The 18,717-nt window shown below is 39.9% G+C and overlaps 1 protein-coding gene across 1 annotated transcript in view; it reads left to right on the top strand.

The window, feature by feature from the left end:
* ca16b (carbonic anhydrase XVI b) overlaps positions 1-18,717 on the top strand; it is a 172,186-nt gene that overhangs the window by 120,742 nt on the left and 32,727 nt on the right. Inside the window, exons 6-12 of the mRNA XM_041780135.1 lie at positions 725-791; positions 3,048-3,205; positions 5,416-5,608; positions 12,641-12,825; positions 16,398-16,506; positions 17,795-17,844; positions 17,927-18,671. Coding sequence (XP_041636069.1) covers positions 725-791; positions 3,048-3,205; positions 5,416-5,608; positions 12,641-12,825; positions 16,398-16,506; positions 17,795-17,844; positions 17,927-18,671 — 1,507 coding nt within the window. The remainder of the gene's footprint in view (positions 1-724; positions 792-3,047; positions 3,206-5,415; positions 5,609-12,640; positions 12,826-16,397; positions 16,507-17,794; positions 17,845-17,926; positions 18,672-18,717) is intronic.

Here is an 18,717-nt window from a genome sequence, read left to right as displayed (position 1 = left end):
GACTTCAGAAAACACAGTAGACCAACACCAGCAGATGCCATGACAGCCCTTATCATCACTGACTGTTGAAACTTCACACTGGACTTCAAGCAACATGGATTCTGTGCGTCTCCACTCTAGCTCCAGATTCTGGGAGTGGAGAGGCACAGAATCCACGTCTGTACATAAGATACATTTTCCTTCAATTTTCTGTATATCACCGAGCACCAAACTGTGAAAAATGAACGACATTTTACCCAGTTCCTTCTCAGAAGTGCAATAAATCAAAAGTGTTTGTTTATGGGTGTTTTTGGTAGGTGGAGACTGTAATCTTAATGTAACTGTCTAAATCTAAAGTTGATTTCGTCTCTGAAATGCATTATTTTGATGAAAAAAAAAATCATGAAGAAGTGGGTAAAAATGTAATCTGCATTAGCTGGGAAGAAAGAAAATACTGTAAAATGAGGTGTCTGACTGGATTTTGTTTTAGCCAATTTTCCTCACAATGCCATGAAATAACAAACAAAGGACTATCCAACTGACCAAATCTTTGCATTATCATCTCAATGTAGAAATAGATGGCATTAGAAGAAGTGAGGTTGTTTTGTTTGATAAAGATGTTGCTCTCATTCTATCCAGCCCTGATTTTTTTTTGTTGTTGATCAGTTTTTGGTCATTGTGCTGGATTATTACTTGAGTCTTGTAATCCCTTTTGTAATCCTTGATCTCTGAACGTTTTCTGTAGCTGGGGCAAAAAGACAATCCTGCTGTGGAGCCCATCATCCAGGGATTGAAGGGAGTGGTGCATCATGGTAAGTGATTGGAAATTAACCCCTTAAAAAACTGTTTGGTTTGGAAAAATCGTATCTTTTGATAGTTGCTGACTGTATTTGAATATGTCTTAAAATATGTAGATTTTCAGTTCTCTACAATGTGTCTTTCGTATGTCCGCCTAAGAATGACAGTTATTTTTTTCTGCCACACCAAAATCATCTTCATATTATATAAGACGCTGGAAATTAAGTTCTTGTTGGATATCAAGAGCAATTTCTCTAAAAAAAAAAAAATCCCTCTAGCATGGTCATTTGGGACATTTAAGCAGATCCTGGAAGTGAATTCCTCATGCAAGTGCAGCTGCATAGAACAAACATTGTTACTCTTGTTATTCAGCTGCCTAAGTGCTGGTCTTCCATATTTCTTAAAGCTGCAATTAGCACCTGAACACGAGATATGAGCAGAGTTTAACTTGCAAAATTTGCAAGATACCGCCTCTCCCTCACTGGTGAGTCTCCACAGTTGAAGACCTCCAAGGAGCTGCACTCAATGAGAAAGAACTATTAATTACCACTGAGCCTCAATTAGACAACATTATTCTAACTCAGACATGCATGTATAAGCTCTTGTGGCTCTGCAAAGGCTCATATTCACATTCAAACACTTGATGTTAAACACTGTGTCACAGTTCTTCCTGGCATATTGTCTGACTGGCTAAATAGCTGCTGAGGCTACTGTGGTGGCTTTACTGCATGCATGACTTATGCATACCACAAGCAGATGTTTTAACATGACTGTGTAATCCTTTACTGCATGTGGCTGGGGACGCAGCAGCTCTGTTTACACGGACACGTATGACTTGTTTTACAACCTGCCTTTTTATAGGAGCATAAATGCACGATGGCAAGGACATGCAAATGGATGAGCATGTTTAAAAGCAGAGTAATGCTTCTGCAGCCATGATGGTTTCCTATGAGAAGCTTCATTGACTGCTTTCTAATTATGATTAACTCCATGTTCATTCTAGAGATGGGTGGTGAGGTTATGACTTTTTGTGTTGAGCATCTGTCAGGATAAACAAGCTGAACTTTTGCAACTTTGCTGAGAGAGCGGGAGAGGACAGATGGTAAAAAAAAATCCCACTTAGACCTTAGTCATCCCACCATGACCTTAGGTCATTCCACCTGTGGTTTTTCCTTCCACAGAGGCATTTAAGCTCCACTTTTCCTTTAGTTATATAACCTTGATAAATAAATCTACATGAGTCTCCAGAAGTGGCTGAGCTCTGTGCTGTGCTGTGAGGCTACCCAGATGTTCGTGCTAACACCAATAGTATCTCTCATCTCCCCAGCTGAAAAGAGAGCTCTGTGTGGGTGTGGTGCGTTTTTTGGACTCTCTTCCCGCTGGCTGCTAAATGCTCCCCTCCTCCACCTCTACCTCCTCCCCCCGTTAGGGTGGCTGCTTTTCCACCAGCTCGTTATCCCACAGTCATCCATCCATCAGCATCTCAGCGGCCCATGAGCGATAGGGCACGTACGCTGTCTGAAGACGGGGAGAAGAAAGGCTGTGAATACTGAATTAGACTCTGAGTACAGATGAGACATGTGGGCGAGGCTTCAGTCGTCCTATCAGCCCTATCACCTCAAACCTCTGTGTTATATATTTTTTTTTTCTAAGGTCATGAGCTGTGAGAGATTGGATTTAACAAATTCAGCCTCGTTTGGGTTTTTCATATCATAATTCCAGGAAAAAACAAGCCCACTCGTGTAGCCCACACAGCGTATTTGCAGGAGATAAAGGGATCTTCCTCTGGATCAAAATCTGATTCCTGTTTGTTTGTTGGTCGCCCGCCTCGCTCGCCTCGTTCTGATCACGGGAGGATAGAGCAGAACTGGTAATCATCGGGATCCGTCTTAATCCCCTCGGCCCATGCCACAGTTGTTACAGGGAGCCATGCGAACCACCACCTCGTCCACAAATCATCCATCAGAGCGACCCATTTTTATCTAACTCCTCTCCCTTTGCTCCTCTCTCAGCCCGTCTGAGCTCAGAGATCTGGCCTGAACGATAACAAGTGCTGAGGCTTTTAACTGCTGTCCCCGTTGTTCCTCTGGTGGAGGTTTCAGGAAAAATGCCACAGGGAGAGTGAAATGAAGCATCCATGTAAATGTCAGTGTAAATGTAACTCAGTGATATTCAAGGTGGTATTAAAGACTTAAAAACATTTTTAGAGAGAGCTATGCTGCTTTAAATTTCTGAGTATTTACAAGTCTTGACCTCTTGTTTTTACTCAGAAAAGGAGACCCACCTGCGGTCATTCATCCTGAGGGACCTCCTGCCATCATCGGTGGACAGCTATTACCGATACACAGGCTCTCTGACCACCCCGCCCTGCAGCAAGGTAGTGGAGTGGATCATCTTCTCCAGGCCGGTGTATCTGTCCCACTCACAGGTACGTGAAGTTCCAGCACACACTTATAAAGATGGCTTAATTCTCCACACACAGTCAGATCCCATTTTGCACACTGTCAGTGGATCACCGCCCCACAGGGTCAATGCACAAGCTATTTTCACCTCTTCTACTTCTTCTTCCTTTTTTCTCCCTGACTCCACTGCATATGAACAATAACTGCCTGTTAAAAGGACAGGGAGTCAAAAGGAGATGCCTTACTGGCATAGGGATGATCTTGTGAGATGGCTCTTTTTCTCTACATAATGCTTTTTGTGTAAGAAAGGAGCTAAGTATCTCAGTATTAAAATTATAAAACAGACAGGAATTAATAAATTAATAACAGTGATAATAAATGAGAACAATCCACCTGTATACACAAAATCCACAAGTACACAGATTAGCACAAACCAATAAAGAAGCATCTCCCAATGAAGACAAACAGCCCAGGTATGTTGCACATACTCATATTGCACAAGATAGGCTAGAAATAATTAAAAAAAAACAATGTTGTCAAGTCACAATGAGGAAAAATAAATTGAACATAAAAGATAAATATTAAATGGTTAAAGAAGAAGAGATAGACACCATAAGGTTATTGCACAAACCCTTCAGCCTCAAGACACATTATTCAAAATTTTAATCCAGGTGGGCACAAACACGTTTTTAAAGTGGTTCAGTTTACACTGGGGAACTCTGTGTTGCCTACTGGATGGTAAAAGTTCATATTCGGGGTAGAGGATGTGAGACGGATCAGACAAAACTTGCTGTGCTTGCCTGAGAACACAGTTCATACATGGACTACGGGGAAAAGTTTCCAGTCCTCCTACAACCTTTATGGCAATCTGCACCAGCCAAGCATATCTAGATTCTAACTGAAGAGAGACATTACCATACCAGGCTGAGGTCCCATACTGGATTACGCTCTTCAAAAAAGCCTGATCAAATTTGCTGGGATGGTAACGCGGAACTTCAACCTACGGAGCATTTCTAGTGACGACCTACACCTGTTCATTAAGACAGTACCAGTGCAGACTCAGTGGAGGTTTTCAAGATTTTGGCACTCAATGTTTCAGTCCCTTCACAAGAGTGGGAAAATATAGTGAGGGTGTGTACAGGGAGAGTAAAGGGAGATGTTTGAGAAAGGCCCTTTATTTTCATTGGTCCAGAAGAGCAGGGAGCCACTTCATTTTGATCAGCTTTTAACTGAAGTGCCCTGACTATGTACCTTTTGTTTTGCCCTAACACCTGTAAAGGAACAGAGTACCTACCTGCCTACCTAGGGGCCTTAAACAGAACCGGACACAGTGGTGGACAGCCATCTGCACCCAGAAAGAGTGATAAGCAGAGAGACAACATAAAGAAAGCTGGATAGAGACAAAAATTAGGCAGGGAGATAGACACAAAGAGACAAAACAAGAAGAAATATTACAAAGCAATTCTAGCAATAACAGCCAAAAAATGGCTGATATTATGACAGTAACTAGCATGATAACACAATAACACTGATAATGTTGGTTTTACAAATAAAATCATTGTTGCAGTTAGAGTCAAGCTTTACCTTCTTCTCTTTTTTTCTCTGGTTTTGAAGGATAACATATTCCAAATCATGCGCTGTGCTTTTTGCTGATCCCATGCACACTCCTCCGCTACATCTTTTATACATACAATTCTTTGGTTACCCAGCTGCATATCCTCCAGAGCGCTCTGTGCCGAGGAGAATTTTGCAGGGCTCAGTGGAATTTTCTATCAGCTTTCAGGAGGACAAATCTTTTGTTCAGAAATGACTTCTGCTGCAGGAATATTGACCACAGGCACAATGTTTGTGACGCTCACAGATAGTCTTTTATGAACCTGTAATTCATTTCTCCAAGCACGCATAGGACACATTGATTCCACAGTATCTGTAATGTGTAGTCATTACAGAACGCGGCGGGAGATCATTCACAGCAATCAATGGCCACAAATTTGCCCCCATTGAGAAGTTACAGCCCTGTAGGTAGCCAAGATGATGATTGAGGTCTGTGCCTGCTGGAGCCTGTGGTGGGAATGTTTTCTTGCAAATACTGTGCTCTATTTGTGAACAGTCAGCTGCTGGCAAGGGACTACAAATGCAGGTCTGCATGAAATTTTATATTCATCACTCCAATACACACACACAGTTAAAAGAGCCCTTGAACTTCAGTTGCTTTTTTCTGTTTCTTCCCATGTAGCTGGAGTTTTTTTACCACATCTTCACAACAGAGCAACAGGACCACGTCAAGTCTGTGGACTACCTGAGGAACAACTTCCGGCACCTGCAGAACCTCGATAATAGGAAAGTCTACAAGTCCGCTGTGAAAGACGCATGGCAGAGAGATCTGACTGAGATTTTGGAAAGCCCTCATGGCACTGAGGCTTCAAGAGGTAAGATGTGTGCTTCATTGTATCAAATCCCCACTGCTGTTTACAAGAAAGCACTGCTGCCTTAAACTAAAGATCTGTAATTACAATCATCTAATTACAATCATTACTCACTGTTTTATTACTTGTTGTGAATGGCTGCCAACTTACTCTGAGTCAGATTTTGGTGTAAACAAAGGGCAGGGTCATTTATATCACAGTTAGGTGTGGATTAGTTTGACATTATGTGCACTGTGTGTGTAGGCCAAGGATGTGTCAGAGAGTAGCATTTTTACTGAAGGAAATTTCAGTATTTCACTGTGGGTTCTAGATTCAAACAAAGGCAGAATAATTAAACATTATTGTTATTCTTATTTCCCTGCTAAGATGACAACTGTTCCTAATTTGCCATGTAAGATAGCATTAACATCACAAACTAGTCTGAACAGCCTTTTCAGTGTGACTCTTTGTTATGTTTTCTTACTTGTTTTGTAAAAAAATCCTATAAAGAGATTAAAATAGATAATTGATGGCTACAACAGAAATTAAATCAAGCTAGAATAAAGCTACATAGGTCCTTGACATTGTATAAGAAACTTTGCCAGTTGCATATTGTAGTATTAAAGCGGCAGGGTCATGTTTTCTTATTTTCATTTCTTTCTGCATTCCTATTGGTTGGTTGGTTGATGTAGGTCTTAGCAGCAGTCACACAGTGAGATGATCATCCTAAATTTCTGACACAGTCAGAATTTTATCTCAGGCTATCTTTGGTCTCAAGACCATGACAACAGCCATCTGTCAACCTGTCTTAGTGCGACGTAGGACCAATGTTTTGACCAAAGAAACCGCCACCATTGGTCATCTGGTATCTGGGACAGCATCAAACCACACAGGCTTTAAAGGAATAGTGTGTAAAATTGGGAATATTAGCAACATCTGACTGTCGGATTCTAGATTGTGATTCTCACTTCCTGTGGTAAGTGTGGCAACCAGTGGAAATGAGGAAAAAATGTGTATATGTTACTTGGTTCCTTCTGTTGCACTGTCGACGCATGCAAAATGTAAAAATTTAAGATGGCAGAGTCCATAGGGGACCCTCCCCATATATGATTCGGAGGCTTTTTCTAAGTTATCATAAAACATAATACAATTTTACATATTAAGGCTTTTAAAGACGTATCTAGATAGGCCTACCTATAGATATTATGTCTGATTTTTACCAATTTTTACCAGTTTTTTTCCACTTAATGCTACAAGGCTCAATATTACACACTATACCTTTTAACTCATTAAAAAGTCATAATGCTTCAGAAATATATATATTCAGTTGTATTCAGATAGAAACCTTGACATACCATCAATTTTAGATAATGTTAGAACAGATAAGCCTGCTTTTTTCTGTGGTTTGTTTTGAACACATGAAAAAAGTTTTCACCCTTCAAGCTCTTTAGATTCAGAATATGGCTCTTGCTCCACTCCTAAAATCAGCTTCAGCATGTCAATGAGAGCTAAACTTCCACAGGCCTGATGCATAAAGCTCTGGTTGGAGAGTCACTGTTTGGGGAAGGGTTCAGCAAATAGTCAGCCTGGTTCCACATTGATCCCCCATAGTGTGGTGTCAAACCATGGTGAATATTCTCCAATGATTCCATAATACTTATGTTGAATGAATGTGTCAGATAAGTGTTTTTATAAGGTTATTATTAAACATTTTCAGTGTCCTTTTGTGTGTACAGGGTCAGTGTTGTTTATTAAATGTAGCAAAGATTGCATTGATGTGTAAAATTAGAATCTGGATCTATATTCCTATATATTCTTTTTTTCTGCTCTATTTTTCCAGAAGATTTATTTTGTAGTTATAAATCTAGGAACTGCCGGAATTGTTAGAAATGAGATCTTGCATTTTGGGATCAAATTAAGAAAGCTCAGCTAGCTGCTCAGCATAGCAACTTATTCATAGGCTCTCCATGTTGTAAATAACTAAATATAGTATAAAGGGAGCATGGAGGGTGATTATCTTCTTTCTAAGGGGGTTAAAATAACTGACAGCACACATTCTGATGCCTGAAATTACTAGTATAATTACTTCTCATTCAAATATCAGGGGTTTTGGTGGATGAAGCTTGTATTGTGCACATGTCATTCTTTTCATTGTTAAAAGTCATTCTTATATCAGAGAACATATTAATTCAAAGCTCAGACCCCATGCAGAGCTCCAATGGAGTGTTTTTGTTCCTCTTTTGCTTTTATGTGTGCATCTTTCGCTGCTTGCTCTAACAGAACAGCACAGGAACTATTGAGACTAATGAGAAAGGCTGCTGAGCCTTAAAGTGGTGTTGTTGGTGTCTGGCGGGGAGAATTGATTGGGAATGCTTGTGATGAAGTTGGAGCACCCTAACAAGGCCGATCAGCAATCATCATTAATATGTGGCACAGCTAAAATAGACCCATACAAATTAAGTTGTGAAATTGCTTTTGTGGCATGTCAGTAGACAAAATGAATGTAGACCAGCATCTCTTCATTTTTTATCCTGCTTCCCCTCCCTTGTGCTTGTTTTCCCTTTGTGTGTCTCTCACATTTCTTATTCACTGTGTAAAAATGTAAGAATTCAAATGTAATGGGAGGCACTTGATGTAAATAGTGTCTCATCTTCAGGGGTATCATTTGTCAAGGTTGTGTGTGTGAGGGGATATTTTATCTGTGCTTGTAAATGATGTGAGATCCAAGGCCACACCTTGACTGAATATTCCATTCGTGTGGCTTTTACAGCTATGTAAGTTGTTTGGCTATTAGAGATGCACAGCAAGCCTTTCTGATACAAACAACAGCTTTAGTTTGTGTTGTTCAGATTCATTGTAATGCCAAGATATATGGGGCTATATTTGTTTTATTGTTTGTGCAAGCTGTATCACTGTACATCTCCCTGTGCCAAAACAAGCTCTGTTACTCTTTGCATGCAAGTCTATTTTTTGCAGAGACCACATTTTGCATTTACTTAAAAATAAAAAGGTTGTTAAATAGAGAAATCGTGCATAGAGGTGCAGCTGGCTTTATTTTTTACAGCTTCTCATTCTGTTGAGTATTTTCTTGATTTTTATTGTGATTATTTTGCCTGTAAAATATCATAAAACTCCTTTTCCCAAACATAGGTATGCCACAGCACATTTTGAAACCTGAAACATTTCTGGGGCCTACAACCCCCCCATATACCCACAATATAAGAAGTTTTAAGAGACGTAAAAGGCATTTGCCAAATCAATAAGGCACCACCATTTATTTGGTTTCAGGCATTGGGGAATGCCTAATGTAGAGTCATCAGTTAATTTAACTCCAGTTAAACTGTGACACCTACATAAGACAAAATAAATGATAAAAAGGTGACACATAGGTTAAATATTCTGGCTGTGTTTGGCTATTTCTTGGATTTTAAAAAAATATGTAAACATCAAATCAAGTATTTTGAAATAATTCAAATATGGTTTCGATTTTAAAAATTATGTTTACATTAATAGTGGGCAGTAAACCAGTATCGTGTCTGTGAGACTATCCATGGCTTTAACACAAACTTGGTTATCTTGATTTATTTCTGCCCAGCTCTGCAGTGATTCGGCTTAAACAACTGTTTAAAGGTGTGTTTCAACTCATGACTCTCTTGATGTAAGTCCATGTTGAGTCCAAGAAGAAGCAGGTTGTGGCGTTAAATGGAGTCAAAGATGCAACTGTTAACATTTAAGTTGCTTTAAGTTGCTGACACTGCTGTTGAAGTGCAGTTAAATTAATGACAGAAATGCTACTTTCATCAATTCCTTCACAGTTAAAGTCAATAGCTGTTTTTATTTCTCAAATGCTTTTATTGTCAATGCCTCCAACAGGAAATATGGCAGTCAAAAGCTCCTTGACACACCTCAGCGCTACAGAAGTTAACTTAAATGAACTGAAGCAGTTACAAAGAAATGAATACAGAGAGGCTTATGAAATCATTTATCTTTGATCTTATACACATACATGAATTTATGATTACAGGTTTATTTAAAGACACTGTAAAGTGATATCCAAAATTTGTGTCTTAACACACTAGATAGGTTGGAATATGGTTGCTGTAAACATGTGAAAACACTGAGATCTACATGTGACTGAATTCTGGTTTTAGACCATTAGAAAGTTCTTCACCTCTTTCCTGGCTGGATATAATTTGGGCAATGCAAATATGTGGACTTGTGATGTCATGAGCCCATAGTGGGGAATGACCCACCCCTCTAACACTACGATATAAAATCACAGAGCAGTTCACCTTAGTCCAGTCTTTTGTAACCTGATGTCACTGCCTTTATTGAAAGTTAACAGTCAATTAAGTGCTGTTTTTTTTTGTTCATTGTGAGGTAAATTAGCAAAATATATCAACAACAGTGGTCTATGGATCTTTTCAAGCATCATATCAGAGATTTGAGCCAGAATATGGACTTCTTCTAAGGTCAACAAGAGGTCAAGAGGCAGGCAAATAGTGTGAGTGCTATCCTCAATTCAGATAGCATTTTTATACTTTACGTGAGATGGTATTTCTCCTGAGTGGGCGTGGCTTCAGCTCATTCAACAGACACGCCCACACCAACCTTGCAGCAGATCTTACTGCCTCACTTCTCATGATTTTGAGGCTGAATTTTATTAACTTAGATATGTTTTATTTGACTGAAATTTGACCTGAGGATTCAGAACACAGTGATCTATCATACAACATTCCTAAATACAGATTAATTTTCAATTTAGAGGGTCTTTAATGAGCAGGAAGTGTCTGTAGCACCGGAATATCCATTTAAATGTGTTATCAATCTTGATTTTGTAATAACAGCAATATAATATAATAGAAAATACTGTGACATGATACTAAGACGATATCACCCAGGCCTAGTTTACATCAATGTTTTTTACGGTTTATTGTAAATAGCCTCACCTGCAGTATTTGTGGGGCACACCACTTTGGGAAGCGCTGTCATAACATCAAATGTCACAAAGCCGAAAGAAAAGGATAAATTTTGTCATCTTTGCATAAACTTTGACAGTTTTCATTATTAAAAGATAGATTTTGGTCTGCACTGTGGGACCACATTTGATTGAATTGGTTGCTTTTAGCAAGCTTATATTGGCGAAGCCCCTTCATGCAAAATGTCACTTTCTTTTTTTTCTTTTCATTGATAACCAATGCAGCAGCAGGATAAAGAAGTTGTCCATTATTGTACTTTTTACCAGACCATGATGGTATTTACCACAGTAATCACACATCATCTGATAAGCATGCCAGTTACCATGTTGATTTGCATGCATAACTTAAGTTTATTCAAAGCTCATAAAAAAGGCAATTCTTTATGTTCAGAAAGAACACTTATGTCCTTGTCTTTTCAATAACAATGTTGCTTATGCCCACAGTGTGCACACATCCTCTTAAAAACGTTTTGCACAGCCTTGAGAAAAGAAAAGCAGTGAGAATAATGTTTTGTTGACAGCAGTCGGTCCATTCTTTTACTTTATGGTAGATGCTTTGTGGAAAAAGTACCATGTCGTGCTTAAGGTGGTGGACATAAAACACCTGTTAGCGAGAAAATAGTGTAAATATTCTCCAAACAATATCATTTTTTTTCCATTGATGAAACGAAAGTTATTCACATGGTTAAATTCTAACTGTGTCTAAGGTGAAGATTTTTCTTTTAATTGAACATGAGATGAAGTGACAAATACTCTTTTGCTCACACATTTTTAATACATTTGTAAGAGCACTTATTAATTTTGCTGCCACCCTGCCATCATACAATGAAGGTTTTATTAAAATGCCTGCTGCTTTAGATAGATAAAGTTTCTAATTAAAACAGAAAACTTGACAAGAGGTGCATCAGTAAGAGTTTCCAAAGTTCTCTGAAACACCTTTAACCTTTTTTTGAAAAACAAGTATACGCAATAGTATCACAGCACTGTTGTGATATAAAGTGCAAACTGTGCTTCTTGTTATACATGTGTTGAAAATACATTTGCTTAATAGATCTGCACCTGCTGTAGGTTGGAGTGTTACTAATGCACCGGTGTTAATGGTGAAAGGATGATGACAGTGATGGCGACTATGAAAATGTTGATGTCTTCAGCTGTTGTCAAGCTGCTCACTGTTGTTGAGTTACTGAAGTTGACAGCAGACATCCGACGGGTTATAATGCATTTCACACCTGTCACACCTCATCAACACCCAAAGATATTCTTGCTATTGTCCCCCCCCCCCACCCCCACCCCCCATCCCTCTGTCTGATTTCCTTCCTCCCTGTCTCCTCTTCACATATCATGGTGCATAATTCGCACCACAGCCTCACTGTGTAAACGGAGAAAACTGGTGACAATTTCAATTTGACAGAAACCCTGTATGCATGTAATCAGATGACACTGGCTCCTGATTGCTGCTGCCCTGATATCCTGAGCACGTCCAGACTGTCCCTTACCCACACTGACAGATGCTTGAGGAATGCCCGTGCTGCAGCCTACACTGCCACCTAGAGGCGGTCTTACATCTCTTCTTTCATTCTTCTCAGGCATCCTGTTTAATGTTAAACAGACAGGAACCTGCAAATTACGTATAGGCAGGAAGCTGCTGTGTTTTCTACTCCATATGTTTAGCTCTTCACTTAGCTGCTTAGTATTCTGCTTCTCCTGCAGCAATGGAAAAAAAAGACACAAGCACCCAGATTGACTATTCACACTGACAACCAGGGTTTTGCCTGACCCGAGTTTTGCCTCCAGGAGGGATCTTGTTTTTGAGTTACTGTATTATCTCACATCTTTCTCAAGTGGAAGTGGCTTTGTGTCTCGTCAGGAGCAGACAGTAATAATAGGCTTGTTAAAAGGCGACTAGCATTCTGCCCACAAATGTCAACTGATGCAAACACATGTGGTCAACCAGTCTTTTAAACCACAGCCCTTCATTTTCACCTCACTGCATTCAGACACACTTTTCCTCTCATTTTTTTTTCATGCAGATTTTTGTCCTCTCAACCTCTTTCTCTTTTCTTTCTGGTGTTCTTCAGTGTGCAGCAGCGCCCCAGTGAGCATAAGGATCAAGCCGCTGAACCAGACAGCAATGATGGTGAGCTGGGAGCGCCCTCTGACCGTCTACCACCCCCCTATCACCAGCTACATGGTGTCCTACAGCTGGGTGAAACGGGACGTCGCTGATGAAAAGACATTCACCAAGACCGGAGACCAGAGCATGGTGAGTTCTAAAACCTGTACCAGACCAAAGCATTCCACATTTAGATTTATTCCTTCAGGTGGATGTGGTTTAAGTGTCTCCGATTGGTTTGCAGAGTTTCGAATGTGTCTGGAGGAATAAGAAGGGGGTGCTGGATCACTGACAGTGTGTGTAGGAGGTGACAGGTTGTGATGAACTCTGCGTGTGGCTGTTGGCTGATATGAAGAGCCCAGACACTCCCCTGTCACTCACCTGTCTAAGAATAGACACATAAAAATGTCTGACAGCTCCAGCTGATATATATGTGATGTTCTGACAATTGCACCTGTGACCTTTTCTCACTTTTAGCATTTTTTTCCATTGTCTTTGTTTTTATTTTAGGCAGTGATACTATTCTCTCCTCCAGGAAAACTTAAATTGAGAAGAAATTCAGACATTTAAAACCAATAATTCTAACAATTTGAAAACTAATAGTCTTTTGAAAAGAAATCCACTGTGTTTTCAGGCAGCAGAAGCTGCTCTTAGAACTCCAAACTGTCTTCTTTTAGAAACCGTGCAAGTGTCGTGCTTTAGATCTCAGTGAAGTTTTTGACACCAGTGATCATACAATTCTGCTCGTGTGCCTTAAGCATCAAGTTACCACTTCACTTCTCACTGTGTCTCTCCAGCAGAGCATTCACTGTCTCTGCAGAAATATTTCCTCCCCCAGCAGCAGCGTACACCTACAGGGGCTCTTTCTTTTTCCACGCTATATATTCTTCTCACTGGTCACATATCCTTCCATTTGTGGGAATCCCACCCCCAGCTGGGCTTCTCTTTAAAGCCTGCTGACCCCCACTGTCTTGATAGTCCGCATGACTGCCTCTTTAGATACAGAAGTGCAGGGGCAAAACTCTCACCCACTGTTCCTGAGACCTGGGATCAATTCCCTCGCGGCAGTTCTGCCTCCAGCTCGGTCATGCATTCCAGTAAACACAGTTGTCATTGTCATGGATCATACATGGAGGCTGCAATGGTGACTTTTACAGAGGGATGCTGTGCAAACCTTTACACATATTGAATCCTCACATCTTTATAAAATCTACAGAGACTAGCTTATGCATTATTTCATAAGCCCTTAAACTTTAGCTTGTGTGTTCCTCACTGGGTGTTTCCCTTCCCTTCCCAGGTTGATGCACATTCACAGTTTGACAGCTGCTCTCCCACTCATTTATATGAATCATACAAGATGATTTTGTTGCAATGAAAATAGTTTGGAAGAAAATTTATATCATGAAGCCTTCAGTATAACTCACTAAGTATATTTAGCTAGCAGGCAACTCATGTTAAGCAAAAAGGCTGCCAATTAACCACAATTTAATTAATCACTGATATAAGAATTAACAACATTGCAACAATCAAAATATAATCGAAATAGATGAGAAATGTAAATATGTAAAAAAGCAATGCTTACACTCTCAGCATGTTGTTTTCCTGTTGGATGGAGGCCTGAGTATAATGGCTGTGCTTTTTAATGCAGTCGGTTGAAGCTCTAGCAAGCTATCAGATTTTTTTTTGCCAATTGAGAGGTGGGAAAAAAAATCTTCTTTTTTGGATTTATTTTGGTTTCAGGATGGGCATGTTGAAAACAGTGGTGTTGTGTGGAACATGAGTAACAGCAAATAGACATGAATGCTTAAAGTTAAAGCAACTGTGTGCCCTTATTTATCACTTTATACTCTATCACAGTAGTAAGCAGTGCTATAAAATATACTTTTCTCATATTCTGCAAAGCTATTGAGCTGTGAAGTTTTTGAATAAATATTTGTTTAGTCAACAATTCTGATAAAAAGCATCCCCATCTGCTCAATAGTAGAGTTTATGTAATCTCAAGAGTTTTAACTTACAAACTGCTTCCTAGATCGTAAAGGGAACCCTGGGCTGCACTGACCTGAGGCACCTCTTGCAGCTTCCCTTTGTGCATGGCTGTCGTACCAGTCATCCACTGGTTAATAAAAAATGTCCCTGTCAGGGGACAGGGCTGGGCAATTAATCGGAAATTAGTTTAGATCGCAATATGGCCTGCTGCAATTTTCAAATCGCAGAAGGTACAATATTTCTTTAACCCGAAATTTGTGTCAGAATAGAAGTTTAAACTTTTTTTGCAGCAGAGATGTTAAGCATTACATATCATGCAATCATCCACAGGCAATTTTTTTTAGAATAGTCTACAAAAATACTAGTTTTTGTATGTTTTTTTTCATTATAAATGAGAATGACATAAAAATGCTCACACTGACTTTTAGCTGGAATTTTGCAAGGGAGTTGGCGAGAAAACAGCTGGCAAAGTCAGGTAAAATAAAAACGTCTGTTTCACATCTGCAGCTCGGACTGACATTTCAGGAAATTTTTAAGACTTTGTGTACATGTGAAATAACCATTAGACTTTAGGCAGACTGAAACGATTCTACTACCGTGCTATTGTAGATGAGAACCTTCTCTTAGAATAAGCAAACACCACCCTCAGCTAAAGATAAACTATCACCTTGTTCCCTTTCCTCTTGATTGTTGTAGCTCATTGAACTCCTGTGCTCCTCAAAACATCATGTCTCACATGCAGCTTGTTCAGAAAACCTGCAACAACAGTCCTACCCAGTGTTAAATATGGAAACCATTTCGGTGCAATTTCAGTCTTCCATGCGCTGGCTACCTGCTTCTCTCAACACCCCCCCAGCTACATTTACTGAGCTCTTAACTCCCCATCAGCAGGGCTGCTCCCTGAGGTACTCCAGCAGTGCCGTCATATCTCCAAAGCCTTGTTTTCATTTTCTGTATTTCACTGGTCCTGACATCAGACACAGGAGGATAGATGATTCTTCATAAGGATCTCCTATAATGTGATGTAACTTAAAATATGAAGCGTGGAAACTTGAAACCTACACATGAACTCTAAATAAGAATATGTTGAGGCTTGTCTGTCTGGTATTTTAACTAAAACAAAAAATAGACAAACTTTTCCTCAAGGGATATATATATATATATTATGAAATATGTCTCTCTTCTCCACCTTATATGTCTTTATATTCTGATAAGAGCTGCTTAACTTTGTATTTTTCTATGCATTTAAATAAAAAAATGTCTGAAAAAATGATGAATGTGTCCATGAGGAGCTCTCTGTAGTTATACTTCATTTGTATAGACGATCAGTCGTCTTACTGTCAGTATTCTCTGTGCCTCTCTCTCAGCTGTCAGTCTTTCTTATTTTGCCCACTTCATTAACATTTCAATTTTTACTTTCTATCTCCGGACACCTTTATCTGAGCAAAATACCAGCTCTCCAACACCAGAGGCAATCACCCATCCCTTCTGAGGGCCATTTTAATATAACTACAGCCATCTGCAAACTGCACAACACAATTAAATTAAGCAAGAATGCATTGAGGTTTTAAAATGCATTGAACTCGTGGGTCACAGACTCTTGACAGTGCAGTGTTGAGCTTTTTTTTTCATTTTAGGTCAAATAAATGACAGAATCCACTGTTTCATCTATAAATTTTAATCTCCACTTCCAGACATAAGTTATAAAATGTTTGTGCTTTTTTATTCTCTTACAGAAAGCAGTCATCACTAATGTGTCTCCAGATGTCCTCTACCTCTTCAGGGTGCAGGCTGTGTGTCAGCACGACCTGCGCAGCGATTTCAGTCAGACACTGCTGTTTAGAGGTAATGCTAAAAAATCTTATAGCTTTTCAGTCGTGTTTGATTTTTTCATGTGTTTTAAAAGATGGAAGCTATGCATGACAAAGAAATGTTTATCATAATTAAATTCTAATCTGTGGGATTGATTCAGGCAAAAATGTCATTACAAAAAAACAACATTTATTGAAGCTTGTTGATGTTAAATCTGCATGTCAAGAGTGCTCCTTGTCAAGATATGCAGGAAAACAGTTTAAAAGAGTTTGCAGTAAGCACGGAGAACCAAACACACATATGCAAAATAATTCATGACTATAAAACATTTGAAGACATCAAACACAATAACGATTTAAACATAGTTCCTCTTCCTTCTGCAGGTTTTTTACTGACTCTAGTAGATCCTTAAAAGCCTATGTTATTCTCAAATTCAAGCTCACAAGATGCTTTAAAAGCCTTCACTTTATTTGTGAGAAGTCTTAAAATTTAGATGGCACTTTGTTTGAAACATTATATGACACACCAGGTGAATTACTGTATCATATATCATGGGATATATATTCACATCCATAATCTGTTTTTTGGAAGGGCAGAACCTTTAGAAAAACTCACCTTCTGGGTGACTGAATGAATTTTCTGCCCATTGCATTCATTACAGGCCAATCAGAACAACAAGACTAAAATGTTGTGGGCATACTCAGCCCTGGTAGGTAAACTACTTAACATGAGGTCAACAAGCAGTCACTACTGTTGTTCGCTATCTGTGTCAAAATTGTCAAAATTCGGAAAGAGTCCCAAATAAATGACCCATACCGTCCCACATTTTTCAGCACCTTTCCATAGGGGTGCAGGATGGATCTGTCTGAAGATAGACATGCAATTTGGTCAGTCCAGTGGCCTTTAGTGTTAGGTAAAAACTTAATCTATTTTGCACATAACAGGATTTTTTTAAGATGATTTTTTGTCAGTTTTCAGGCAAAGGCAGTGTATATTTACAAACTATCAATAAGAGAGTAATAGGGAGAGCGGTAGGATAAGAGTAGTAGACAAGAAAATGCAGGTTCGAGAAAGTTTGGCTCTAAGATGAAACATACAGAGAATGATTTCATGTGACAAGATATGCAGAGAAAAACATCTAAACTTGGGACAATGGGAATAAGAGCTGCTGCAGTATAAATTATTGCAAAGTTTTATTTCATTCCTGTGCATTTAGTTTATTCTTGTGCTTCTTTAGTTATGATTTTTATTTTTTTTAAACAACTAAGTGTAGAGATCTGAATTTGCATTATAAATGATTTCTTACTTTTCTGTTTTTCAGCAAATACAACAAGAACTTTTGAAGGGTCTCGTATCGTGAAAACTGGGATGGTAAGTTGGAAGAGTTACGTATTTTTTCTTTCTTTATGATTTTTCTGTTAAATCACCACTTTTTTGTATCCTTTTTCCTCAGCCCACGATTTCCCCAGCATCCTCAGCTGACATGGCCCCCATCAGCTCTGGCTCCTCCACTTGGACGTCCTCTGGCATCCATTTCTCCATTGTCTCCATGGCAACAGGCATGGGCCCCTCCTCCAGTGGCAGCCAGGCCACTGTAGCATCAGTAGTGACAAGCACCTTGCTGGCAGGGTTAGGTGTGAGTGGAGGGGTCCTGTCTTCTCTGCCAAGCTCTGCCTGGCCCACACAGGCGCCCCAAGCCACCCAGAACCCGACCCGTCCATCCGTCCCACCTGAGAAGTCTAGCACGGAGCAGGGGCCACCTCAGGCCTCTGAGACAGAGGCCCCATCTGAGGAGAGCCAGGCAAAACAGGAAGGCCAGGAGGGGGACAAGGAGGAGGAGGGAGAGGAAGAGCAGGAAGAGGGAGAGGAGGAGAAGAAGAGAAAGAGCAAGACAGCGACTGATAATGAGGAGAATCAGGCAAACAGAACTGTGGCCAAAGAGCCTTTTATCCCCACCCCTGCATCTACAGCCAAAGAGAAAGGAGAGGGGAACTCTACGGTCAGAGGCAGCACAGCGCCTGCCAGCAACGCAGACAACCAGTTAGTGAACATAGAGAATAATCACACAGATGCTAATGTGGTTTCCACTCAGGAGCCTCGAAACAACAGCGCAGAGATGCAGATTCCCCAGAGCTCCACACTGTCTCCAACGATCAGCAGGGATGGGAAGAGTGTCTGGCCTTTTTCTGTCCACACCGGTAAGCAGACCTCCTCCCACCATACAAATATAACACTGTTCTTTTG

This window comes from Cheilinus undulatus, linkage group 3 (genome assembly GCF_018320785.1).
Source record: "Cheilinus undulatus linkage group 3, ASM1832078v1, whole genome shotgun sequence".
Lineage (NCBI taxonomy): Eukaryota > Metazoa > Chordata > Actinopteri > Labriformes > Labridae > Cheilinus > Cheilinus undulatus.
This window is presented reverse-complemented; position numbering and strand designations above follow the sequence as displayed.